At 41.3% G+C, this 27,999-nt stretch overlaps 1 protein-coding gene and 1 long non-coding RNA gene across 2 annotated transcripts; one reads left to right on the top strand and one right to left on the bottom strand.

Moving 5' to 3' along the window:
- Positions 1–273: 273 nt before the first annotated feature.
- Positions 274–2,994, bottom strand: LOC121917229. Its single transcript, XR_006100988.1, has 3 exons — positions 2,878–2,994; positions 2,347–2,496; positions 274–1,128 (listed from the first exon to the last, which is right to left on the bottom strand). It is a non-coding gene; the product is annotated as an uncharacterized LOC121917229 (long non-coding RNA).
- Positions 2,995–3,303: 309 nt separating this feature from the next.
- LOC121917228 (tRNA (cytosine(34)-C(5))-methyltransferase, mitochondrial-like) lies at positions 3,304–26,904 on the top strand. The gene is made up of 6 exons (XM_042442981.1): positions 3,304–3,504; positions 9,491–9,600; positions 11,824–12,152; positions 13,654–13,808; positions 16,104–16,225; positions 26,639–26,904. Exons 1-6 carry the CDS (start codon positions 3,310–3,312, stop codon positions 26,898–26,900), a joined length of 1,173 nt encoding a protein of 390 aa, XP_042298915.1. The 5' UTR covers positions 3,304–3,309; the 3' UTR covers positions 26,901–26,904.
- The last annotated feature ends 1,095 nt before the right edge of the window (positions 26,905–27,999 follow it).

The following is a 27,999-nucleotide window of genomic DNA, read 5'->3' as shown; positions in this document are numbered from 1 at the left end:
TTAGTTTTTGTCACACAGGTCTAATCTGCACTGCAGAAATAATACAATTTAACATCACTTTAACTGCCATGGTGCAATGCTTAACTTGTGATTTACAGCCACACTCCATGCATCTAATGAAGTGGGTTGGAGTCTAGAGAAAGCATTAAGAAAAAGCAGTGCTTCCTTTCTTCAGACTGACACAGAAATCACACAGGGCAAAAGGCAGCTAATAAAAGAGAGCAAAACAACACAAGGAAGTTTCTAGAATATTCAATTATTGTGCATATTTTTTTAAAAGGACATTTTAATTTTATTCATTAAAATATTTGTATCAAGCCCTATTTTCATAGGATCTCAGGGGACATACAAATAAAACCAAAACAGTTTGAAACAATTTGCCAGTGGAGTGGCACAGCAAACAGGATCCTCTTCCATGTCCTCCCACAATATATTACTCCCACTGGTGGGCCCTCAGCAGACTAGTCAGGCCAAGTTCAAAATTTAGTTTTGGCAAGATGTTAACAATGGAGCAGTCGTGACCCCTTAATAAGAAAGGGATAGCACTGACTACATTTGCTACCATGTTTTCTTTGGAACAAGCGTGGGCAAGCCCCAACAGAAGTCACTGGATTGTTAACTCCTGTCATTCCTCAGCCCTAGAGATACTAGCTAGTACTGGTGGGAATTGTAGTCCATGGCTTTCCATGGGGCAAATGGGGATTCGAACCCTGGTCTCAAGTCAGCCCAATCCTCAAACCACACCACGCTGGCTCTCTTCAATACATGAGCAAAGGTCCTAAAGTTAATGCATTTCTATGCCTACTTTTAACAAAAACAAGCCTAAGTATAATACTTAAAACAACAATGCAAATATCCAAAGATATAGCCATAAAAGTCTGGAAAATCAGCAAGCAAAAGTGATTTTGTAGCACCTTTCAGATTAACCAAAAGAAAAGCTAGTAGTGTGAGCTTTCTTAGACTTGAGCCCACTTCCTCAGATGCCATGTTTTGGAGTGGAAAATCCAGAGACAGACCTATATAAGCCAGTTGCCTGTGAAAATGTCAGTTGAAATTCCAGGCCTTGTGGGTATGGAGATGAGGTGGCAAGTACAGCTTGGAAGACAAAGACAGGAGGATGGATGTTGCCTACAGCCAGAGAGTAGATAACCGTATGAATGAGTATTGGAATGTAGTGTGGAAGCAGAGTTTAATACATTTAATACAAACATTAAGTGCATACAACTGGACAATAAATCCTCAGTTCATTTAGGGGTCAAATGTGGGGATGAATAAAAAGAAATGTTTGTGTTAGTACCTGTTTGTGTCATTTTTAAACCCTTTGCCTGATGAAGAAGCCAGTGGAGCTTGGAAAGCTTGCAACATGGATAATGTGCATTTTGGTTTGCCCAACAGAAGTATCACTTGTGGATTTTGGATGATACTGTACAGTGAGCCCTCCTTTTTTACTGGAGTTAAGTGAAAGTGAGGAAACCATAAATAAATAAAATACTATATTTTTAGCTGAGAGAATACCTCTAGGAAGTCTAGTTCTCCATGTAACTATCATCAACATCTGCCAGAGGTTGACCATAGAATTGCACTGGAGGACCTACAAATACCCAGAGAAGTCTTCTCAAGGGGAATCGCTAGGTCCTCTAGTGCAGCTTTTGATGAAAGGTAACCAGAGAGTTACGCTGGAGGACCTAGAGATTGCTAGAGGTAACATAATTATCAAATCCGCAAAAGTGAAAACCACAAATGTGGACGACTGACTGTACTCTGTATGTCCTTATAGCGGATCTTCGAAAGGCTGCATTGCTATGGAGCTGGGAGGAGAGTCAGGGTTTCCTCTCTTCTCGTTCTGCCTCTCCCCACTGGTGGGATTGAGGAGACCCAGACAGCCCATTGACTTTTCCAGTAGGCCAGAGAAAGATTGTTCTCTCCTTGAAATGCTAGCTTTTGGATTGCAATATCGAGAAGGTTTTGTTATTTGAAAAGTGTGTGTGATGTGCCTTGGAGGCTGCATGTGCACTGCAGATTAGGTGCTGCAACAAGCTACACTTCCCATAATCCCATAGCATTGACCCAAGGGAGTTAAAGTGGCATCAAACTGGATTAATTCTGCAGTGCAGATGCAGCTCCAGTTGTTTCTGACTAATGCCGACCCTAAGGCAAACCTATCACTGGGTTTTCTTTACAAGATTTGTTCAGAGGAGCCTTGCCATTGCCTTCCCCTGAAGCTGAGAGAATGTGACTTTTCCAAGGTCACCCCTACAGTCTGCATGGATGAATCAAGGTTTGAACCCTGATTTCCAGAATCATACTCCAAGCCTCAAACCATGCTGGCTCTTCGAGTGCATTCACCTGTGGAAATAACAGCTTGACCCAGCTTTCCCTGCCACCAAAGTTCCATCCTATGGAATCCTGGGATTTGTAGTTTGCTAAGGGTGGCACTACCACTCTTGGACAAATGATGATTTTTATTTCCCTTTTCTCGAGGCAGGGTGCAGCATACTAAAATACAAAACACAAAAACACAAGCCCACATTTAAAATACAGCAGTATAAAATCATTAAAATCTACTCATAAGAGTTCATACTCGGATTAAATTGTTGTTATTATTTTCTTCTTACCTGCCTCTCCCCACAGTTTGAGGCGGGGAACAGCAGGCAATTAACAAACATCAATTAAAACACATCAATTTAAAAGGAAAATGAAGATGTGCACATACTAAAACAACGCACATCTTACGCTCATCATAAAATAATATACAACATGCAGTATAATAATCGTAGTAGGAAGAGGAGGAGGATTTAGTCAGGGCCCCCATGCACTGCCAAACTCTGCTCCTCCAGATGCTTTGGACTTCAAGTCCCAGAATCCCTGGCCATTTACCAAGCTGCCTGGGGCTCCGAAACGCTTGTGAGGCCCAAAGTTTGGGGTCTCCCCGGTCTTCCAAGGTCTTGAGCTACAGTGGTTCTCAACCTTTGCGCCTGCAGCTCTTGTTTTGGACTTCAATTCCCAGAAGTCCCAGTTTCTTCGTTGTTCAGGAATTCTGGGAGTTGACGTCTCAAAAAATAATCTATAGAGGCCCAATGGTTGAGAACCACTTTAGCTCAAGGCCTTGGAAGACCAGGGGGAGTCCGCGAACTTTGCTCCTCGCAAGAGCGTCGGACTCCAACTCCCAGAAGCCCCAGCCAGCTTGGTCAATGGCCAGGGATTCTGGGACTTGAAGTCCAAAAGCATCTGAGGGAGCCAAGTTTGGCGATTGCTGTGATAGATTCACACACAAAACCCAGGGCTTTCCACAACAGGGAGCTAAACGCGATGCCAACCCGCATCGTCGCTCCAATGCAGACGCAGCCTTTGGGGCCGCGCTGCGAGGGCTGCTGTGGTTTAGTCTGGGCAACAGAGGCGGCGGAACGAGAGAGGTGGGACTATTTCCGTGGCCAAGGAGCCATGTTTTTGCTGCGGCTCTCCCGGGTTCGGCTTTGGGCGAGCGGCCGGTTGGGAGAGAGACAGGTGAGGAATGACGAACCTTCCCCCGCAGTGGCCCCTAGTATAGTTATTAGTTTTATGTCGCCTCAGAGCCCGCTTCCGGTGCAGACCGGAAGTGAGCGGAGCCCTGTTGCCGTGGTAACGAGTGCGGCCTGTGGGCCTAAGTTTTGCTGCAGGGCGACCAGAGCCCCCTCACTGCAAAGGAGAGTTAATGTAAAACACTCACTTGAGAGAAAATGGGAGGCCATGACCAAATAAAAGCTTGAAAAGCACTCACAGGCCCAAAACACACTGCAGAAATATTCCAGTTGGAGACCGCTTTAACTGCCCTGGCTCCATGCTATATAGAGAATTCTGGGAACTGTAGTTTTGTGAGGCGTTTAGTCTTCTCTGTCAGAGAGCGCCTCTAGTGCCATAACAAACTACAGTTCCCAGGAGTCCATAGCAGTGAGCCAGGGCAGTTAAAGCAGTCTCAAAGTGGATTATTTCTGCAGTGTGTTTAGGGTCATAGAAATGTAAACACATTTATCTCAGCCATGCTCCAAAGGGAGGACCTTTGGGCGCTCCTGCTCCTGGGGCAGGAGGTTAATTGAGATGGAGGACAAGGCCCTGGGAAAGGAGGACAGGCCTGGTCACCTCTGCGAGTTTGGGAACCATGCTGCGTGAATGATAGGATTTTCAAGACCTAGCCTGTGATAGTCTGGAAAAAGAGTATGCGAAGGGTTCTTGGGGCACCTTTGAGACTAAGGTTGCCTCCACACAGCAGAAATAACCCAGTTTGACACTGCTTTTAACGACCATGGATCCATGCTATGGAATCCAGGGATTTGTAGTTTGTTGTGGCACCAATGCTGTCTGACCTAGAAGGCTAAACGTCTCCCTGAACTACAGTCCCCACCCTGAAATGAACCCCCCTCAGGATGAATGGGTCCTAAAACAAATCAAGCCTGAACTCTCCCTGCAAACCAAGATGACTAAACTGACATTGGTCCAAAACACACTGCAGAAATAATCCAGTTTGAGCCCGCTTTAAATGGCCTGGCTCAATGCTAGGGAATTCTGGGAACTGTAGTTTTGTGAGATATTTAGTCTTCCCTGTCAGGGAGCTCTGGTTTCGTAATAAACTACAATGCCCAGGATTCCCTAGCACTGAGCCAGGGCAATTAAAGTGGTTTCAAACTGGATTATTTCTGCAATGTGTTCTGAACTATTGTAATACTTTCTACATATCATGGTAAGTCATGACTCATTAGAGAAGGCAATCCTGCTTGGCAAGATAGAAACCATTAGGAAAAGAGGAAGACTTCATTACAAATGCATTGACTCAGACAATGAAAGCATTGCTGTGAATCTGCAGAAACTGAGCAGGGTTATTGTTGGCGGGGTGACTTGGGTCTCATCCATGGGGTTGCTATAAATTGGTCGACTTAGCATCAGTTAACTCCAAAGGTTTTCACTTGCCACTGGAATGACACCAGTGTTGGCACTGACTCAAGCTATTCTGTAGCTAGAAGAGATGCAGAGATGATTCCCCCCCCCCACACACACACATAATACAACTTCATCAAGCCCACAGATGGGAAACTACTTAAAATCAACTATATTAGTAATAAAGGGCTGGAAAAGACCAGCAGTAAGCACTGGCTTGGGGGCGGTGTGGGGTGTGGCGTTTCGATGACTGACGGCCCATCGCTGCCCTCAAGCATCACGCCACCCACCCAACCAGACAGTGGGCAGTGTTGTGGCACTCCATCTTTCATACAACGCACACCGCAGGAGCACTGCAAAGCTGTGGTGTAAAGGGTGCCCTTTTGCCAACTCAAAAAAGACCTACATTTTGCTGCCCCTTTTTGAGGCAGCAAATAGCTGGATCGGAGCTGTGGTTTCCGGTTGCCATGGCCTCAATCTACGCTGAAAGGGGTGATGTCACATTGCCCCTTTAGTGCCATCTGTTTCAGCCCTAAATTGGAAGTTTTCTGACAAAAAAGGGAAATTAGCTTTGTTGTTAAATTTTATTGACTGAAGTTGCAAGTTTAGTGATAACCTAATTTCATAATGGAACTGCTCGGTTGCTGTATGGCCCAGAACCCCAGAATCGGCACCGCCACGCCGCTTTGTGTCCGTCTGTACCGGGCCTTTGTTTTATACTGGACACTGCAGAGAGGCTCCTAATCTTTACAAGGAAACTGAGGAGATGATGACAATGATGATGATAATGATGGTGATGACTTTATTTATATTCTAACAAAAGGGCAGGGTTTCACCCTAAAATTCAGAAAAACAAAATAACACTTAAGAGATACGTAAACACGAAACATGAACAGTAAGAGAGAATGCAACATAGTGACAAAGTGAAATAAAAATAATATCTGCAACCAGTAAAAAATATAAATACCATCAAAAGCAGAATAGATACAAGGTAATAAATATGTGTAAGCTGTACCAAAAAGCATACATAGATAGGGTTGCCATAACCCGGCTGCAACCGGGTCTTTCCTGGTTTTGGCGGCACCTGCCCGGTCACGGCACGGGTGCAGCCAAAAACCGGGAAAAGCCCGGTTACAGCGGGGTTGCTAGGCAACCCTCAGGGCCTCGCTGCCCTCCTCCTCCTCCACCGTGCATGGCCGCGCGGAGGAAAAGGAGGGCAGCGAGGCCTGGGGCAGAGGAGGCTGCAGGGAGGCGGCGCCAACCTCCCCGCCTCCCTGCAGCCTCCTCGCCTCCTTCCTGGTCCCTGCGGGGGCCAGGAAGGAAGCAAAGCCCTGGCCATCGCCGGCAGCCTGCTCACCTCCTTCCTGGTCCCCACGGGGGCCAGGAATGAGGCGAAGCCCTGGCCATCGCCGGCGCTCTCCCCACCTCCTTCCTGGTCCCTGCGGGGGCCAGGAACAAGGCGAAGCCTCGGCCATCGCCGGCGCTCTCCCCGCCTCCTTCCTGGTTCCTGCGGGGGCCAGGAAGGAGGCGAGGCCCTGATCCTGGCCTCCGATTGCGGCGAGGCCCGGGGCCCAGGCGGGGAGGGAATGCCTCCTTAAGTGGAGGCTTTCCGTCGCCGCTTGGCCTCCGCTCCCCGCCGCGAGGGGAAATGTAGGACAAAATTTTCAAATGTAGGACACATGGATGTATGTCCTACATTTGAAAATTTTGTCCTACATTTTTCCTGGTTTGGAGGTCCGGCACTATGGCAACCCTATACATAGAACACTACCAAAAACTCTTAACTCCACCTAAAAAGTCAACTCAAAATGGATAAAGATAAGCACAGTACTCTATTAACTAAGCAAAACAAACTTAAACGGAGCAGCTGCAAAATGCTTCCGCTGAAAATACACTGTCTGGCCTCTGATAGTGTGTTTCTTTGCTTGTTGAATCCAGAACTATCACTTCTTGTAATGGAAACAGTCCCAGGTAGTGGGCAAACAGTGATGAGACAACCATTTTTTTTGTGCCCCACTTTCTCCTAAAACCCACGATTCAAGGTGGTTTATCAATTAAAATAAATGTAGTACTGTATACCTAAAACATACAGAAGGCATTACAATTAGACTATGCTTTATACAGGGCAAAGCTCAGAGCAGTATATTTGGTTGTCATCTATTTGTACCCTTCCAATATGAGGTATTTTGAGCTAAGTTTTAAACAGAACATGTATAAGAAATGGAAAAAGGGGGAAATCACGAAGAAGGAATTCAAAGAAATAGCAGGCATGTGTAGGGGTAAAGTCAGAAAAGCTCAAGCACAGAATGAACTCAGACTTGCTAGAGAGGTTAAGAACAACAAAAAGGGCGTTTTTGGATATGTCCACAGCAAAAGTAAGAAGAAGGAAATGGTAGGGCCACTGCTTGGAGAAGATGGCAAAATGTTAACACGGGACAGAGAAAAGGCAGAATTACTCAATAGCTTCTTTGCCTCAGTCTTTTCAGAAAAGGCAAAGGGTGCTCAACCTGAGGATAATAGAGCAGAGGACAGAATAGGGGAATTTCAGCACAGAATAAGTAAAGAGATAGTAGAGGAATACCTTGTTAATCTAAATGAATTTAAGTCTCCAGGACCAGATGAACTCCATCCAAGGGTATTAAAAGAACTGGCAAATGTAATATCGGAGCCATTGGCAATAATCTTTGAGAACTCTTGGAAAACAGGAGAAATGCCAGCAGACTGGAGGAGGGCAAACATTGTCCCCATCTTCAAAAAGGGAAAAAAAGAGGAAACCACAATTATCGTCCAGTAAGTCTGACATCAATCCCAGGAAAGATTCTAGAGCAGATACTGTAATTAAACAAAGAGTCTGTGAACATCTAGATGGCAATTCCATAATCACAAAAAGTCAACATGGGTTTCAGAGAAACAAATCATGCCAGACAAATCTAATCTCTTTCTTTGATAAAATTACCAGTTTGGTAGATGAAGGGAATGCTGTGGATATAGTATATCCTGATTTCAGTAAGGCCTTTGACAAGGTTCCCCATGACATTCTTGCAAACAAGCTTGTAAAATGTGGGTTAGACAAGGTAACTGTGACATGGATTTGTAATTGGTTGACCAGCCGAACCCAAAGGGTGCTCAACAATGGCTCTTTTTCAGCCTGGAGAGAAGTGACCAGTGGGGTCCCACAGGGCTCTGTCCTGGGCCCAGTGCTATTCAACATCTTTATCAATGACCTGGATGACAGAATTGGGAGCATACTTATCAAATTTGCAGATGACACCAAATTAGGGGGAATAGCTAATACCCCAGAGGACAGGATCAAGATTCAAAATGACCTGTATAGACTAGAAAGCTGGGCCACAGCTAACAAAATGAAATTCAACACGGAGAAATGTAAGGTATTGCACTTAGGGCGGAAAAATAAAATGCACAAATATAGGATGGGGGACACCTGGCTGAAAGAGACAACATGTGAAAGGGATCTAGGAGTCCAAGTAGACCACAAGTTTAACATGAGTCAACAGTGTGATGCGGCAACTAAAAAGGCCAATGCAATTTTAGGCTGCATCAATAAAAGTATAGTGTCTAGATCAGGGGTAGGCAACCCTTTTGAGCCGGGGGCCAGGTTGCTGTCCCTCAGACAACTGGGGGGCCGAAGCCAAAAAATAAATAATTAAATATTTTTTTAAAAAAAATTAGATAAATAAATAAACCGGGACAAATGTAGGACAAAATTTTCAAATGGAGGGCACTTTTTAAATAAAACATGGAGGACATGCGAAAAATTTTGCTGATTTTAAAAAAAAATGTTAAGATAAATGCATGTTTCTGAGGCTTCTATAGACAATTGCCCCACCATGCCCCTCGTGCGAGACGCCAAATGCCCCGGCGGCAATCGGCGGCAGGACTGGGCTGGGGCTGGTCCCAAGGCCTCGCCGGGCCGCATCCGGCCCGCGGCCGCAGGTTACCTACCCCTCGTCTAGATCAAGAGAAGTAATAGTGCCATTATATTCTGCTCTGGTCAGGCCCCACCTGGAATATTGTGACCAGTTCTGGGCGCCACAATTCAGAAATGACATTGAGAAACTGGAGCGTGTCCAGAGGAGGGCGACTAAAATGGTGAAGGGTCTGGAAACCATGTCCTATGAGGAACGACTTAGGGAGCTGGGGATGTTTAGCCTGGAGAAAAGAAGGTTAAGAGGTGATATGATAGCCCTGTTTAAATATTTGAAGGGATGTCATGTTGAGGAGGGAGCAAGCTTATTTTCTGCTGCTCCAGAGAACAGAACCCAGAACAATGGATGCAAGCTACAGGAAAAGAGATTCCACCTCAACATTAGGAGGAACTTCCTGACAGTAAGGGCTGTTCGACAGTGGAATGCATTCCCTCGGAGGGTGATAGAGTCTCCTTCCTTGGAGGTCTTTAAGCAGAGGCTGGATGGCCATCTGTCGGGGATGCATTGATTGTGATTTCCTGGATGGCCCTAGTGGTCTCTTCCAACTCTACGATTCTACAATTCTATGATTTTAGAGTGCATATGATTATCTCTGAGACTAGTATTTGACTTCTTTCTCCCTGTATCTCTCCCAGTTTAAAACAAAATCAGAAACAAAGCTTCAAAAGCAAATATGCCAGGTTGTTCTTGATCATTTTGAGAAACAATACTCCAAGGAGCTGGGAGAATCCTGGAACTCAGTCAGGTCAGTTTTGAATTCTTTGTGTCCATTATACACTCCCCGCCAACCTTTGCGTCATAAAATAGTTACAGTAGGTGTGGCAGAGCTGCACAGAGCACAATCAGGAAAATTCCAAATATATTTATTCTTATCAGTACAAAAAAGAAAGATCAGATACTATGGGATACAGGGCTGGTGAACCTCTTAGGACCTGTACAATAGTCTTGGGTCAGTATAGCTGATGTTCAAACCGAACAAATTCCTCCACAGTTTAAAAGTAAAGTCAACAGCATGCTTTGTTCTATGCTTAAATCATGAATCAATGGCAATCACAGGGATTATTTGTTCTTTCCTACTGTACAGCAACAATGCATACTGCCTTAGTTTATTAACTAACAGGGAATCAAATGGTTCATACCAGTGTAAATCCCAGTTCGGTGACACACAAGTGCAAGAACTGTTTATGCTGCTTCATTGAATTTGCACTGTGACAATTGAAACTTCACCAAAATTGCGCTTTGCTTTTCACCAAAATTGCCTGATAAACACTGTCATTTAAGTGCTTCATAAACATATGATATTCCTACTTTAACTTCTACTTTTATGACTATTAACAATTTAGAAACAGCACATTTTTCCAACTGCACAGTTTACAATGAATTCACAAACTGCACATTTTTTCCAACTGCATTTTTTTAAAAAGAGTGTTTTGCTATGCAAATTAACCTCAAGTGATTATGTTTCATAAGTTTCAGAATACTTTTTGTTAAAACTTGAAAATATTGGTTTTTTTCTTATCAGTGAAACTGCAGAGAACATTTTTGGTATGTATTAATTAAATCTGAGTAGGACCAGTCAGTCTACTCTAGACAGTAGTTCCCAAACGTTGATTCCTCAGATTTTTGGACTTCAGCTCCCAGAATTCTTAACTGTTGGCCATGCTGGGTCAGGCTTCTGGGAGTTGACGTCTAAAACACTTGGATGACTGAAGTTTGGGAACCACTGGTCTAGAAGAATTGCTTCAGTATATTCGCTAGTTAGCCCTTAGAGGGTGATCATTAGACCCAAGAAGTCCCCACAATTTGAAATCCAGTTAATCTGTATGGAACACAAATATGCAGAAATGTTTTGATATAAACTAATATAAAATAATAGAATATATTCTGTGTTTGTCTTAATAGTTTTCTGGATTTCATCCTAAAATTAGTTGGATAGTCCTATTTCCTAGCCTTAGAAAATCACACTCTAATGTTTTATCAGTGCCAGCTCTTCTTGCAAGCTAAGTTTGCCCTTGGAAGACCGTAGAGATACCTTTTCTTTTTCTTCATGGTCATGCAAACCAATCCTTCCATGCAGTAATTTCTGATACAGAAAAAGGAGACAGACTGCAGCCTAGCCCTTATGCTGAACTGTGCCAAAATTTCATGCTTATAGTGGTGGTGTGTCTGAGTTCCATGGAGTGGCAAGACAGGAGAGAAAAATCCTACAGTTACGTGTTTCAGAATATAAAGGAGGTGGAATATATTAGTTGCATGCTGTAGGTTCCCATTCAGTGTGAGTAAATCAGTTGACTGCAGTGAAAACTACAATGTGCCCTTGTACAGAGGAGTTTCATCCCAGGAGCCCCCATGGATGCCAAAATTTGTGGATGTGCAAGTCCCATTATATACCATGGTGTAGTAAAATAGTGTCCCATATGTCAAATGACAAAATCAAGGTTTGCGTTTTGTACTTTTTTTGACAGTCGGGGGGAATCTTTTCAAACTGGCAATGGTGGAATCCACAGATGCAGAATTCATGGACGCAGAGGACCAACTGTATTTGCATGCAACTGAATCTAAAATAACTGTTTCCCACAGCCTAGAGTAGTACAGTCGGCCCTTCTTATACACGGATTTCTTAAACACAGATTCAAGCATCCACGGTTTGAAGATGTTCCAAAAAAGTATAAATTTCAAATATCAAACCTTGATTTTCCAATTTTTATAAAGGACTCTATTTTGCTATGTCATTATATTTAATGAGACTTGGGCATCTACGGATTTTGTTATCCACGGGGGATCTTGGAACCAAACCCCAGCATATAACAAGGGTCCACTGTAGATATTTCTGTACCACTCCAAACCTGAATGGTTTTTTCCCCCTATTTTCACTGATGCTACCACATTTTATGTATTGATGCATAACAGTATGCTACTATTTGTAAATAAATACAGTAACATCTATATTTTTTTCATTTATCTCCAGGGAAGTGCTTATAGCGCCCCAATGCTGGCAGTATGCTGTCCTCCTTAATAAATTCAGCATTTCCTCTAAAGTGGAGGATAATTTGCATTTGAAAGGCTATCACCTGCTTTTCCCAGAAATTTCATCATTCAAATGTTACATCTGTAGTACTCCTGGTAGATTCCCTGCTCAAAAACACAGAGCTGGTAGACTGAAGGAATACTACCTGCTGAATGCAGCATCACTGCTAGCAGTGCTGGCCCTGGAAGTGGAAAATGGAGAAAACATTTTAGATATGTGTGCTGCTCCAGGGGGTAAATCAATAGCAACACTTCAGTGTGCTTGGCCAGGTAAGCCACTGCTCTCTGAAACCAATTAGAACATACACAAATTGGCTGTTAGATTGCTAAATAACCCATTAAGTGAGTAATTCAGAAGCATTCATTAAGAAAACTCTCATGGCATTCCTTTTCCCTATTGCAGTCAAAAGCCAGCACATCAGGAACTAATTTCTATCTCAAACACAATCTGCCTATTATGCCGTTGCCACCTAGCACCAATTTTCTTGTGCATTTGTTGAAGGCACATGAAAAAAAATATTCTGTAGTCCTCTGGTATTTTCACATCATCTCTGTGATACTCCAATTTTGCAAGGTCAGCTCTAGAGAGAAAGTGCTCATGAAGTGCAGAGACATGAAATAAAAAGACTATATTCTAAGATTCTGTAGAGATAAGATTATTGTCAGTGGGCACAGCTATGTTTCATCAAACTGCTAAAGGGTCTGATACAAAATGCACTTCGCCCCCCCCCCCAACTGCACCAAGTGAAGTCGGGGCACATGTGAACTTCATGCAACTAAACCGGTTCCACACTGGTTTATTTCTATAGTGTGAATGGGGCCTTGGTAGGCATTTGGCTGGAAATGGTAGATTAACTGTTCCCCTGCTTCCGGCTTTCCCCTGAAAGTCTCTTCGCAATGCTCCTTTCAACCTGGCCAAGTATTCCAAACCATCGGAAACTGTCCCTGAAATAGCATCTCCACCATACTCAGCCCACCACCTGACTGTATTGGCTATCCACATTTATCACATTTATCTCAGAAATACGTTTTTTTAATATGACACAGATAAAAGCAGCACATGAGTGCAGTTCCATGACAAACAACTAGCAGAATATGGTGTAACCCTTGTTTGTCCTCTTGACTCTTTTTTATGAATTCCATCCATTCCTGAGGGTGCTTTGCAACACAGAAGATCTATCAGTTTCATTACAAGTGGTTGTGATGTAATTTATTTTGCTTGTCAGCTGCCATTCTCACATTGTACTTTTCTGTCATGGTATATATCTGTGGCTGCATCCACACTGGTAGAAATAATGCAGTTTGACACCAAGTTAACTGCCATGGCTCAGTGCTATGGAATTGTGGAAACTGTAGTTTGTTGTGGCACCAGAGAAGGCTAAATGTCTCACAAAACTACAATGCCCAGAATTCCATATCATTGAACCAGTTAAAGTGGTGTCAAACTGGATTATTTCTGCAGTGCAAATGCAGATTAAATATTTGAAAAATAAAATGCTCCTCTGTCTTTTTGAATCAAATTCACTCACTTTATTTGTCAAGAAACCGTCTGGCCTGAGCAAATATCAATTAGCTTTTCATCGTACCACTGTATTATATATCATATCTGTACATGATAAGGGGTTGATTAATGGCCCTGATTCTTGACATAACATTGCCTCTTCCAGTAGATTCTGGTTATTGTTCTGAATATAGAATTTCAAGTTTGGTTTGCATAATAGTGCTAACTTATTTTTAATAGATTTATTTATCTAATGTCATTCTTGTTCAGGTCTTCTGCTCTCCAATGAATATGATAATTTGAGATCACATTGGCTGAAGCAGACATTGGAATCATTCATTCCAGAATCTGTGATGAACATAGTTATTCTTTCTCAGCGGGATGGAAGACAGATTGGAAATCTCCAACCTGAAAGTTTTGACAAGGTATGTCTATAATTGCTGATAACTTCATGGGTCTCAGCACAACCGTCTCAGTGATAGTTCTTAATTTTCCTTGTAAAAACTGCAACAAAAAAAGAGTATGCCAACTTTTATCCTTCATATAGTTGTGTTCAGTTTCTTCTCCATATTTTGATATGATATCAAATATCAGATCATATAGGTTCTTTGCAGGTCATCTGGTTCGAACCTCTGTTCAGTGCAGGATATAATGAGAATATCTCTGTCCAATGGCCATCCAGCCTCTGCTCAAATACCTCCAGCAACAGAGAGCCAACCCCTTTCCTGAGGCAATCTGTTCCACTGTTCAGAGATTTTTGGCACTAGGAAGTTTTTCTTACAGATTTGTTGCATAGTTATAATTTCCACCCACCTCAGGAGCAGCAGAAAACACATCTCATCCATTTTCTATGTGACAGTGCTTTCAGTGTCATAGGTCTAGGATTTCCAGAGCCCTTATCATCTTGTTTGTCTGTTTCTGGACATAATTGTATGAACATCCTTAAAACATGGCACTTGGAATTTGCCAATTGTAGGCTGGAGAGTGTAAAAAATAATGAAGCTACTTCTCTGGACACCATCCTTCTGTTAATGCAGACTAAGCCTGCATTAATTGATTAGTTAACTACATAAATCCTCTTGTGTGCATCAGGTGAACTTGTGCCACAAAATCATTTAGTTTTGTTAATAAGCAGTTTTATACATTTTTAACCACTTGTTTCCTGGGAAAAAGTATCACAGGAAATTGCTTTCAAACAGCCTTCCCATGCACCATAAAGTCTGAAGTCCAGCAGGAGATTTAGTATTACATTTGAACTGACATATTGGCATCACTTCTTAATGCTTAATTATGAGAAGTATTAAAGAGAAATTCAAAGAAATCATTTGCAGGGCATTCATTTAGGAAACTAACTGGTGAATCAAAGTTAAAAACTAATTTCTAGTTGTTATTATTTGCCATCAAATTGGCTTCTACCTACTGTGATCCCTTGAACTCCAAGAGGTTATCAGAAGCCGAGCTCAGACCTTGCCAACTCAAGGCTGTGGCTTCGTTGATTGAATTGATCCACTTGTAATATGCTTTTCCTTTTTTCCTACTGCTTTCCACTTTATCTCTCCTCAAACCCCCCTTCTCACAGTGAGTCATGTTATTCCATGATGTATCCAGAATAAGAGATCCTCAATTTAGTTATTTTTGCTTACAGTGGGAGTTCAGGCCTAATTTGCTCACAGTCCCATTTATTTGTCTTTTTGGCAGTACATAGTACCTGTCAAACTCTCTTCCAGCACCATTTTCGACACAAGTTAATTTTCCTCCTGACAGCCTTCTTCACTATCCTGCTTTCACAACCATGTTCTTTATATATTAAACAGATAGAGTGATAAGATGCAGCCTTTTCTAGCCAACTGTCTTGCCAGTTGGAAACCATTCTGCTTTTCTATATTCAGCCATGGCTTCTTGTCCAGAGTGTGATGTATGCAACAAGACAATTAGTTCTTGTGACATACCCATTTCATATAGAATGAATCATAATTTCTCATGTTCTACACAATAAAAGGCCTTTCTGTAATCTATAAAACACAGCCTTTATTTCAAATGTGGTCTGTAAAATCCTTTGGAAATTACAGAAATGCAGAATAATTTGTTAAATTGACAAATGAAGTGAGAATTTGAAATGGTAGGATATGTAAAAACTAAATGGCCATGGTTCATTAGTTTTTCAAGTAGCATCATAGATAGTTTACTAGTCCATTAAGCTTAGTATTTTCTACACCAACTTGCCATGGTTTTGCAGGATTTCAGATATTCCACAGCTCTGACAAGAGATATCAGAAATTGATCTTGAGATGTTCTGTATGCAAAAGATATGTTCTCTGTGTTGCAGCCATTAGCCATTACAGATTAATGCATATCAAGAGAAATTTCTGAGTTGTTTTGCACTGCTGTAAATATTTGTTAAGGAAGATATATTTTGCATATGAATAAAATATACAAAGTGCATGACATCCAATAAAATGTCTAATTCTTAGATAAACATAATGTTTATGTGTGACAGTGGTAGGTAATCTGGTGTCCTCTACGTGTTCTGGACCACAGCTCCTCTAAGCCCCAGACAGCATGGCAAAATGGTTAGTGAACATGGGATCTGTGGCCTAAAAGACACTGATCTGCCCCATTCATTTTGTCAGTAAGTTAATTGTGTTATGAATGAATGAATTTTCTTGACTATATGAAAGAAGTTTCCATATTTTATTTTATTTTTCTTATTGGTCATTTAGGTACTGGTGGATGCTCCCTGCTCAAATGATAGAAGTTGGTTATTCTCTTCTGATATCCAGCAGGCTACCCTGCGATTAGCACAAAGGAAGCTATTATCTGCTGTACAGATACAGCTGCTAAGGTAAGAAGTATGAACAAAAACTGATATTCAGTAATGCACAACCCTGGGCTGAAGGACATGCTAAATTGTATTTCTCAAGCTCTGCATCAATCTGACCCATATATTCTTCTCTCCATATGCAGTCACAGTAAGTCAGCCATCATTTAAAAAGGCAAAGAGTTATATTGACTTCTTCTAATAACTACCATGGTGTACAGAAAGGGCCATTCTGCTCTTCATGCTGAGCAATAGGCTTGTAACTAGGACATTCTTGAGGAGGGGGACAGTGGAAGGGAGGGGAGAAACAGGAAACCAGGAGAGTTTTCCACTTATCTTTTAAAGTAGAACAAAATTCTTGAAGCCTGAGTAAAACACACCTTTCTAATTTTTTAAAAATTGTGTCATTGCAAGGTTTAACTGTTAACATAAAGAACATATTTAAATAGACGGAAATAGAAAATACAGTGCTTGGAAAACACCAATGCAGCTATAGTGGCTGAAGGATTCTGGATGGTATAATCCACAAAAAAATGAACCCTGATCAAATGTCATCTCATTATCTAAGAAAAATTAATAAAAGTCTCTAGAGAAGATGATACTGCTATAGGACAAGGGTAGGCCTAATTTTAAAAGACCTACACAATTGATCAATCGGTGCCTCTCTGGGAGCAATGTGTCCCATCCATCCCCAAGAGTTTGCTTACTGGCACAAAGTGAAAGAAAAAACTTATGTAGCTAAGAGAGAAAAGGTGGCTTTTTCCAGCTCTTTCCTTATCCACTAGTTTCAGGTCCATCTGGGGTCCCTGAATGTTTTTATTCCTGAGGGAATGCAGCTGTTTTATGAAGGGTGTGGGGCAAGGTAAGTGGTAATTGTTGTGTTCTCATTGTAACCACAGAGACACTGTCTGTCCCTGCCATTCATTACAAAGGCTACTAGGACTAGGAGGGAGTTGGAGCAAGACAGGTGGAAATGGTCAAGCCCAGTTGACAAAAGGCAGTCTCTTTGTGCCACATATCTCCTGTGCTATAGACCTGTGGTTCTCAACCTTTAATCCTCCAGAAATTTGCATTTCAATTCCCAGACTTCCCAGCCAGCAGTCAGTGGTCAGTGATTGTGGGAGCTGAAGTCCAAAACATCTGGAAAATCACAGCCAGAGAACAACAGGATCATGTTTATCATAAATAATTAGCTTACACTTTGTAAACTGCTTAGAGAGTGCTTAAGTGCACTGATAAGCAGTATAGAAATGTACTTGCTATTGCTATAAACATGGCATATTCGTGGATGTTCCAATGGGAACATACATTATGTATAACTTCTTGTATAACATACCCAACATCTTGCATAATTTTCTCTGATGTTTTTGTCAGAGTTTCTCACCACATCATAAAGCTTATAATGAGGTTTTTATATGGTTCCTTGTCAGATGTCGCTGGGCTTTCATTGGAGCAACCTGCATTATAAATGGAAATCAGTTTCAAACTGTTTTAATTTCCAGAAAGTGTTCTGGGAAATTTAGGTGCAGTACACACAATGCTAAAGCGCCATGCTTGCGCCGTTCTAGGGTTACGGGACCGCGCAGCAACTGCACGGTCCCTAACCCTAGCACATACTGACGGCGCAATAATGGCAGCACTCCGTGTACACGGGCATTGTTATTATGATGTAATGGATGCATAGCATCCATACGCTGTGCCTCACCAGTTATGTCGTGAGTGCGCCATTGGCGCACTCATGACATAACTGGCATGGGGGGAAGAACCCGCTCTTTGCGGATTCTTTTTCCTCCGCAGGGAAGCCATGTGGTTTGGTGGCTGCAGCTTCCCTGTGGAGGAAAAACAGGCGCCAGTAGACCGCCGTTTTCGGCAGTCTGTACTGCACCATAGGCTTGTAAGGGGACTAAAAATCTTCACTGGTGAGGAGTGAGAAACCCCGGTAGGTCTGAGTAGAATTCCTGGGGATTGTCACACAAAGTGGGGTGCAGAATACAACAGTTAAACAAATTTATGGGCACACAAAAGTCTAAATGCAGTGGGAACTGCACAAGGTATCTGCCTGAGTTGAAGGGCAAGATGTTGTTGCCACTACTTAGCTCCCATTCTATTCCATGAAAAGGATTAGCAATGGAATTTTACTTCAAAAATGGTGATAGGACAAAGTCCTCCGTTGAACCTGAGCCACACCAGTTTAGAGGGTGCAGGACAGGCTGAGTGGTACAGTGGGCATACCCAGCTGCAGATACAAAAATCTGTGGATGCTCAAGTTCCATTACACACAGTGTAGTAAGTGTAGCAATAGCAAGTACATTTCTATATCGCTTATCAGTGCACTTAAGCACTCTCTAAGCAGTTTAGAGTGTGTAAGCTAATTGCCCCAATAAACTGGATACTCATTTAGCAAGCTATGGAAGGATGCCAGGCTGAGTCGACCCTGATGCCCTGGGATCTAACTCACAACCTTGTGGTTGTGAACAGCTGCAGTACAGGCATTTAACCACTATGTCACCAGGGCTCCCTAATATAAATGGTGTCCCTATGTAAAATGGCAAAATTAAGGTTTTCTTTTTGGATTTATTTATTTTTAAAATATTTTCAAGCCATGGATGGTTGAATCCATGAATGCAGAATCCATGGATATCAGAGGCTGATTATATAATGAGTTTTGTCCTCCAACATACAGGCATAACTAGTGGTTGCCATTTGTTAGTCTTCCAGATTTTGCTGCCTGAGGCACATGCTTCTCTCTTCTTAATGTCAGGACTGGCCCTGGTTTTTGTGTATCTCCCATTCATATCAGTAGGACATGGATTGGCAGACTTCCTAATGGCAGTATAGGCCTTGCCTTCATTACTGTATATACTCGTGTGATGACTAGGTCATCCTGTCATTTGGAAAGTTCTACTGACTATAAGTCGACCTCATGTATAAGTCAAGGGCAGATTTGAGTGCCAAAATTATGGATTTTGATATGACCCTTGGATAAGTCGAGGGTAAAAACTAGGGATATATAACAAAGGACCTAAAGGACGAAGCAAAGCAAAACAATGTCAAAGAACTTCCAAAATCTTTGTGCTCACTCTTAAGGTTGCATGGACGAGAGAGTAGAGGGGGTCAGTGCTTCCAGGACAGATTATACTCTTGCCTTTCACCAGGGGATGGTTCCTTCTTTTAAATAAGAGTTAAGATAAAGTACTTACATTGACCCATGGGTAAGTCAACTTAGGTTTTTGGGTCAGTTTTTTGACCTAAATTTCTAGACTTATACATGCGTATACAGTACTTCATTTAGCATACTGCTGGACAAATGGATGCAATTAAAGGAATTGTCTGAATAACTTACCTAACTTTCATCTCTGTCCTAAGGAAAACTCGTATCTTTGAATTACGTCTCCCTGGTTTACTGTTGCTTAAATTGCAGCTGTTGTTTTATGTACAAGGACAAGTACAAATGAAAATTTAAATGAACAGCCACATAATACAATAGAATATTGGGCGAGAGGAAATGGATAGATTAAGCAAGTTCCCCTCCCCCTTCCTTACTCATTTTTCCCTGCTATATGCTATTTTATGGTTATTGATCAAATACTAAAGCTTTTTAATAGAGTGCTGTCTTTCATCTGAGAAGTATACCGGCTGTCAGGATGAATTTAGAGAGAAATAAAACAGCTTGTTTTCCTAAAAGTAGTATTCTTTATGGAAAGCCCTCATAATGGCAGTGCAAGTGTAGGTTGGTCTGGGGTGGGGGGAGGTTTTTTTTTTTTTTGTAATGCATGACTTCCTCGGGAAAAGGTCTAAAAGAAGCTTGTGATTTATAACCGAAATATGAGTGTCTTATTGCAGTAATGCATCATGTCACCCATTTCCTTTCGAGAAATCAATCACATTTAAAACACTGACCTCCCTCAGTTTTCTCTCTTCAGTATTTGACATATGGAATCCAATTTCTGAACTCCAGACTCAAAGAAGCATATATCATTCGGTGAAATTTTTGCAAATTTGTATAAATCATTCTAGATTATACTCCTCAGATGGAACATGCTTGATGGCAAGAACCTTGTTGGTAGAGAAAAATCCAAACAACCCAAGATTCCCAAGTGCTAATTTAATCCAATTGGGCCTGTTATCTAGAAGAGAGAGTGAAGCTGTGTTTTTGCTGAAAACATTCCAAAATAGGTGAACAGTGCAGCAACAGCAGCTGCAAACAATAACTTTCCTGCCAGAGTTTTGAATATTAATTATCACTGAATATTAAAAAGGTCTACCTCCTCTTGTTCATAAACGAAGCAATAACACATGGATTAATCCATTGTTATATATCCCATTTTTGTTGTGCCCCTTGGCTGAAAGAAATAAAAGTCAGTTATTAATACTATAACAATAGTAGTAAAAGTATAATACTATAACATTTCATCTTTTGCCATGAACTTGCAGGATTTTGAAACACTGGTAATTTACAGCTTGTGTGTGTTTTGCTTACTATCTTTTCACCCATTTTAAAATATTATGGACTGGCTGAGATGTTGCAGCCAAACTGTGCTTTGGCTGCCAGGATCGAACTGCATATTACATTTCACACATAGCATTAAGCTAAACCTCTGCTTTCTGTTTACAGATAATGTGCAGAGCCCAAATCTAGCAGGTGATTGCTAAGTAGTTAACAAGATCTCTCTTCTCATTGAACATTCCAGTGATTCAGATGAAATGCATTTGGCTAACTGTGCTGGTAACAAACCAAATCTTATCTTCAAACCAGAAATGGAAGCCACTGTAGCGTTCAAGCTTTCAAGAGACAGGGTTAACCTGAATGCATTAATAGAGGACAGCAGGCCAGTTTCTCCCTTTTTGTTGTTCCCCACATTTGGAGAATCGAAGTCTGAAGAGAATAGTATCTTCTGTGCATGCAGCAGCTCCATGCATTTGGAACCCCTACTTTTCAGAATCAGCAAGATTGCACATGGTGAAGTTTACACTTCCCTCACTTCCAGCCATTTCCCTTCCTAATTTTAAATATGGAGGGGGAAACCCACTTAATTTCTGAATTTCATGGAGGACTTTTTACTTATGGGGAGGTTTTTCTTTTCCAAGTGGAGAGCAACAAAGGAGTCTTCCCCATACATTCAAGTTAATCATAGAATCATAGAGTTGGAAGAGACCACTAGGGCCATCCAGTCCAACCCCCTGCCATGCAGGAAATCCAAATCAAAGCATCCAAGACAGATGGCCATCCAGCCTCTGTTTAAAGACCTCCAAGGAAGGAGACTCTATCACCCTCCGAGGGAGTGCATTCCACTGTCGAACAGCCCTTACTGTCAGAAAGTTCCTCCTAATGTTGAGGTGGAATCTCTTTTCCTGTAGCTTGCATCCATTGTTCCGGGTTCTGTTCTCTGGAGCAGAAGAAAACAAGCTTGTTCCCTCCTCAATATGACATCCCTTCAAATATTTAAATTGTGCTATCATATCACCTCTTAACCTTCTTTTCTCCAGGCTAAACATCCCCAGCTCCCTAAGTCGTTCCTCATAGGGCATGGTTTCCAGACCCTTCACCATTTTTGTCGCCCTCCTTTGGACATGCTCCAGTTTCTCAATGTCCTTTCTGAATTGTGGCGCCCAGAACTGGACACAATATTCTAGGTGGGGCCTGACCAAAGCAGAATACAGTGGCACTATTACTTCTCTTGATCTAGACACTATACTTTTATTGATGCAGCCTAAAATTGCATTGGCCTTTTTAGCTGCCGCATCGCACTGTTGACTCATGTTCAACTTCTGGTCTACTTGGACTCCTAGATCCCTTTCACATGTTGTCTCGTTCAGCCAGGTGTCCCCCATCCTATATTTGTGCATTTTATTTTTCCGCCCTAAGTGCAATACCTTACATTTCTCCGTGTTGAATTTCATTTTGTTAGCTGTGGTCCAGCTTTCTAGTCTATTCAGGTCATTTTGAATGTTGGTCCTGTCCTCTGAGGTATTAGCTATTCCTCCTAATTTGGTGTCATCTGCAAATTTGATAAGTATGCTCTCAATTCTGTCATCCAGGTCATTGATAAAGATGTTGAATAGCACTGGGCCCAGGACAGAGCCCTGTGGGACCCCACTGGTCACTTCTCTCCAGGATGAAAAGGAGCCATTGTTGAGCACCCTTTGGGTTCGGCCGGTCAACCAGTTACAAATCCATGTAACAGTTATCTTGTCTAGCCCACATTTTACAAGCTTGTTTGCAAGAATGTCATGGGAAACCTTGTCAAAGGCCTTAGTGAAATCAAGATATACTATATCCACAGCATTCCCTTCATCTAACAAGCTGGTAATTTTATCAAAGAAAGAGATTAGATTTGTCTGGCATGACCTGTTTCTCTGAAACCCATGTTGAGTTTTTGTGATTATGGAATTGCCCTCTAGATGTTCACAGACTCTTTGTTTAATTATCTGCTCTAGAATCTTTCCTGGGATTGATGTCAGACTAATCCTCCTTCTTCAACACCAGAATAACACTAGTATGAATTGAAGTTTCATTTTTAGGTTGGATATAGACTTGTAGCCATAGTTAGTAAGCCATAGTTTTGCCCAATTCATCAGGGTCAGCCCTGGTTGTTATTTGGATTTGAGACCACCAACAAATACCAGTTGCTATACGCTACATATTGGAGGAAAGCTTGGGAAAACCACCGCTCAGTATTCCTTGCTTAGGAAAACTATGGAATTCATGGGGTTGCTATAACTTGACAGGCAACTTGAGAGTAACTGTGCTCCATGAACAAGATTTGGAAGATGCACGTTCACCAAGCCAGAAAACTCACTGTCAGGCCGTCTTACCTCACAGGGCTATTACGCTTATAAAGTACAGGGGAGAAGAGCCATGTACACCCCCTTGAGATGGACAGTTGAGATATAAAGTTAATAAATATTAATACCTTAACATTTTTTTCCTTGAGCTTCCAGCCTAGTCATGACACTGCAGCATCGAAGAAAGTGTTTCTGTTCTTGGGACAGTGTATTTTTGTGTGTTGCTGTGTCTCACATTCCTTCCACTGCAGCTCTGAAACCCTGCAAAGATAGAAGAAGGAATATCTTTTCCATCATCCTTTCTCTCTCTGGCTGTCTCCTGCCTGTGATCCTTTTCTTTTCTTTTTCTCTTTCTTTCTTTCTTTCTTTCTTTTTTTGGTCTCTGGTTTGAGAATTCTGTTAAAGAATGAGGCTGTTATTTACATTTAATGGAACAAAAAACAGTTCCCCCAACACTATAATTATCAGAGGACTATAATTAGAAATATAAAATGTGAAATTAATAAACATTAAAATATCACACTAGAAGAAATATGTTGGGTAATAAAACAAACAAAAGTACAAATGGCTATGCAGAGGGAGACAGTTCAGAAAGTGTTTTCCGAAGATGATGATGATTTTTTATTTGCCTCACCTCAAGACTTGGAAATGATTCCTTTGTTCATTGTATTTATTTTGAACCATGCTTTTCTCCCAGTTCAGGACCAAAAGTGGCTTACAATAATTTGAAACAAAATTTAGCTAAAAGCAATTAATTCTCTTTTCAAAGAGCTTGGTTAAAAAAAAAAATCTTGAAAATAACAAGATAAAAGCACAGCACACCACTTTCAAAATGCTCTTCTGCCAGAAATACTGTTTGGTGTTCACTAGTTTTTATACATCAGGACACACATGCCCAGTATAATAAGAGGAGTGATGCATATTTAACTTTCTCATACTGCTCTTGAGTTTCCCCTGTGCCACCACATTGCTTTGCTTCACAGGCATATAGTAAATTGTGTGCTGTGGATACAGGAGGGATTTTCTGGCCTTTTCAGATTGATTGTTGTGTAGCTACAACCAACAAATATAAGTGGAGTAGCTATGACGTGCTAGGCCAGGTTGATCTTTAAAAGGAAAACAAAATCTACGATCACTTTCAAAAGAAGAAATGCAGGGATGAAAGTAAATGTAATTTCAGTTGCTTGAGTGGCTCAGAAGGGATTGCTTTCCCGCTGATCAGAACCAGCTTGGAATTCAGTTAAAAAGAGCTTCTAATGGCAAACACGAGATGGCAGCGTTGAAGTGCAGCGTGGTGTTCTTGTAATTTATCCCAAAATCTTTTTTCTTAATATGAAGAATGGATAAGTTAGTGATATAATTAATGCCAGCTTTCCTAACAGGACAAAAATATGTAATTAGTCACTGAATAAAAGCTTCAAAGAAGTGGAGTTTGTAAATTCAATTGCTTTGCTTATATTATTTCTCTTTCTCTATGTACGTACACCTTTAACTGTTTACCAAAAGGTTCCAAGAAGCCCTAGAAGGTTTTATGGTTGGGATTGATGGCGATTCTGTTGATGCCCTGGTTGATACCTGTCTATAGCCCTTACCAGGGCTATAGACAACATCATTCCCAAGTGTCCTTTCAGGCCTGCTTCAAATAAAAAAACTTGGTATATGGAAGATTTTCGACAAATGAAGCAGGCTGCGCAACGACTAGAGCACTATTGGCGGAAACATCAGCCGTCTATCCCACAAGACACTCCATAAGAACCTATTGGATTCTTACCGAGTGGCAATAAGTACATCAAACAATTCTTTGTATGCTGCACATATTGCCTCTGCAGAGTCTCATCCAGCAGAGCTGTTCAGGGTGGTTAAAGAGCTAACCCAACTGTCTCCCACCCTGAACTTCTTACTAGAACCAACTAAGGCCTGCTGTGATGCTTTCAATGACTTCTTTGCAGATAAAATCTCTCGGACGGGCTGATCTTGATGTCGATATTATAACAGGAAAAATAAGAGAAGTATTCAGCAACTCCGTGGACTCTGTTAAACTGGATCATTTTGAGTTTATAAATACTAATTATGTGGAAAGCTCCTTGGAAGTGTAAGGAAGACAACGTGCCCCCTTGATCCTTGCCCATCTTGGCTGACCGTCCAGGGTGGGGATGTTGTGACTACTTTATTACAATCAATAATCAACACTTCCTTCAGGGAGGGTAAATTTCCATTTAAGTTAAAATTAGCAGTGGTTAAACCACTCTTAAAAAAATCCTCCCTGGATCCCCTGGTGAGAAACAACTATAGACTAGTCTCCCTATTACCATTCTTGGGCAAAGTGACCGAGAGGGCAGTTGCCTTCCAACTCCAGGCTTTTTCAGCTCTTTGGCTCTTACAACAACCTTATAGGACCAGATGATGATGATATTACTATTTGGTTTAGATAAAGTTAGTCATGCATACATTTAATTCAAATCAGTGGACCAACCTAGTCTTTCTAGTGATTTCAGTGGTATACAGGCACTAGCAGTGCAAACCTATGTGTTTTGGGGAAGTTGAAGGCTTTCACAGCCAGCATCCATATTTTTTGTGGGGTTTTTGGGCTATGGCCATATCCTGGAAGAATTTATTCCTGACATTTTGCCTGCATCTGTGGCTGGCATCTTCATCGCCTGAAAAATCCACAAAAAAAATAAATAAATGTGTTTTTGCTCAGAGCTGTCCCACTGAATTCAATGGGTTATACTCCTAGGTTAGTATGTATGTGTTTACAACCTAAATTCCTCTAACATAGTACAGAAATCTTCTCTGTCTCCTTTCATTTTTATGTCCTTTTTACTCCTTCTCTCCTGTAATCATCCTGATGCCACCGACACAAATTAGTCATAGTATACCTTACCATCAGATTTGTAGGACTCCTACTTTGTGTTTGTTGATAGATTATTTCTATGAAATGTTGGTTCAGTAGAGATCTTCAACAGAGTGGTCCCTCTTTTAGTTGCAGTACAACATATTTCATTGGTGGCTAAACACTGTGGTTAATTCCCCCACAAAGAGTGAACAATTTTACATTGTCCAGTTCATTCAAGAACTGATTGTAAACAGCAGTCACTTGCATGTTATTCTTACAGCATTCTTACCAATTCAGCATCCATGGATCCCCATATTTTTTATCAAGTTGGTAACATCATAAAATGGCAAAAAGTGACTTTCAATTGAAAAGTGGTGGTAGGTATAAGTTTTTAAAAGATATGCATCATAGCTGCAGCTTTATCTCTGACACTACATGCAGATATGGGTGGTCTCCCCCCCCCCCTCCAGCATATGTGTGAAAGCATCTGATCTTCACAGAATCTGGGCAAAGTCAGCATTACAGTCACAGCAGAACACTATTAATAAGAATTGCAGAGTTCTGGTCTAATGGAGGACTTAATAAAACTAAAATATATTTATATTTTAGGAAAGTAAGTGGATTTTGTTCAACTAAGACATTTCAGAATGTATTCATGCAATTCAAAAAACTTTGAATTCATTGGGTTGGGGGGGGGGTTGAGCAAATGCTCGGCATGACAAATCGCATAAGATAATTTTGTATTGTATCTTGTTGCAAGACTTTCTAATACAAAATCTAGCTCAATATATTTGTTCCTTTTGATTGCTTTACAGGTCTGCAATTAAAGCCTTGCGTCCTGGAGGGTATCTGGTTTATTCCACATGCACTCTGTCAAAGGCCGAAAACAGTGATGTCATTTCTTACATCCTTAACTCTTGTAGCAATGTTCAACCAGTGGATATGGGCCCCTTGGCCAGTTCAGCATCCCAGGAATTCACTTTTGCTTCAGGTGTCCAGCCTCATGAACTTTTAGTACTTCCAGAAAGGGGGAAAGCATGGGGACCAATGTATATATCTAAATTAAAGAAAATATGATGCACATGACTCCTGTGATGTTATTAAATCAAAATGACACATTGTTGGCAGGACTGCAATTTATTGAATTTAAAGAATGAACATGCAGTTTCAAAATCCAATAATCTCTGTTTAGTTGCTGACATTTTGACTTGTCCATTAACTCACTGACACAGTAGTACATTTTGGAGTGCAGTTGCTCAATATGACTGCCATTATTGTACATGTTACTTTTGGAAGATTATTTTGGAACAATTTTTATCTTTTTATCTGAGTTTTAAAGTTACTTTTCTTTTTTTAAAAAAAGTAACATGTTATGAATGTGTTAGCTTCCAAAACCAACATCACCATTGCTCATTAGAAAGCAATAAAACAGAAGGCAGAACAACTTGACATATCAGGATAGTACTACTGTTATAAAAAAAAATCCAACCTACATTGGTTTTTTTCTAATTTTTTTTTCTAGATTATTTGTATATGGAGGAGCTTCTATAGCCAAAACCCTAAATATGGCAGGTGAAAAGGAATGAGAAAGTAGTTTATTGTTGCTGCTGCATGCTTTCAAGTTATTTCTGACTTATGGGTACCATAAGGTGACCCTATTTGGGGGTTTTCTTGGCAAGATTTGTCCAGAGCAGCTTTGCCTTCTTCTGAAGCTGAGAGAATCATTATGGTATGTGGAACCAATGTGAGTGAAATTATGCATACCACCTCTAGGATTTGGTATACAACTCTTATAAAGTTGTCTCTTGCGAGTTCAGTCTAGGAGGATCTATGCTTTGCAGTAGTCCACAGAGACACAATGAGGTTGGACTGGGAAAGGCCATAACCATATCGGTTATACCAGTGAAAGGCTCAATCATGCATTGCTCCAGACTCATGCATCAGGGCACCCAGCTGTTGGGCATTGATTCTAAGCCTGGTTGCTGAAACTACATGGAGTGGTAGACATGGGATTCTGCCTGGGTGAAAGCCCTGGATGGGTCCCCTGCCACCTGGGAATGAGGCTAGGCCAACCATCCTCATGTTTGGTTTGAATCATATTACCCACATTCTTAAGGTCCCATAGGGGAAGCCCCAACTCACTGATAGGCCTAGAAACTCCATCTTCCCCAAAACT

This window comes from Sceloporus undulatus, unplaced genomic scaffold (assembly GCF_019175285.1).
Source record: "Sceloporus undulatus isolate JIND9_A2432 ecotype Alabama unplaced genomic scaffold, SceUnd_v1.1 scaffold_13, whole genome shotgun sequence".
Taxonomy (NCBI): Eukaryota; Metazoa; Chordata; class Lepidosauria; order Squamata; family Phrynosomatidae; genus Sceloporus; species Sceloporus undulatus.
This window is presented reverse-complemented; position numbering and strand designations above follow the sequence as displayed.

Excerpts from the sequence above, each read along its gene's own strand:
- LOC121917228 (XM_042442981.1), top strand. The coding sequence starts at position 3,310 with ATGCCAACCCGCATCGTCGCTCCAATGCAGACGCAGCCTTTGGGGCCG. Across the intron at positions 9,601-11,823 it reads GAATCCTGGAACTCAGTCAG|GGAAGTGCTTATAGCGCCCC; the intron begins GTCAGTTTTGAA and ends ATTTATCTCCAG. Across the intron at positions 12,153-13,653 it reads ACTTCAGTGTGCTTGGCCAG|GTCTTCTGCTCTCCAATGAA; the intron begins GTAAGCCACTGC and ends ATTCTTGTTCAG.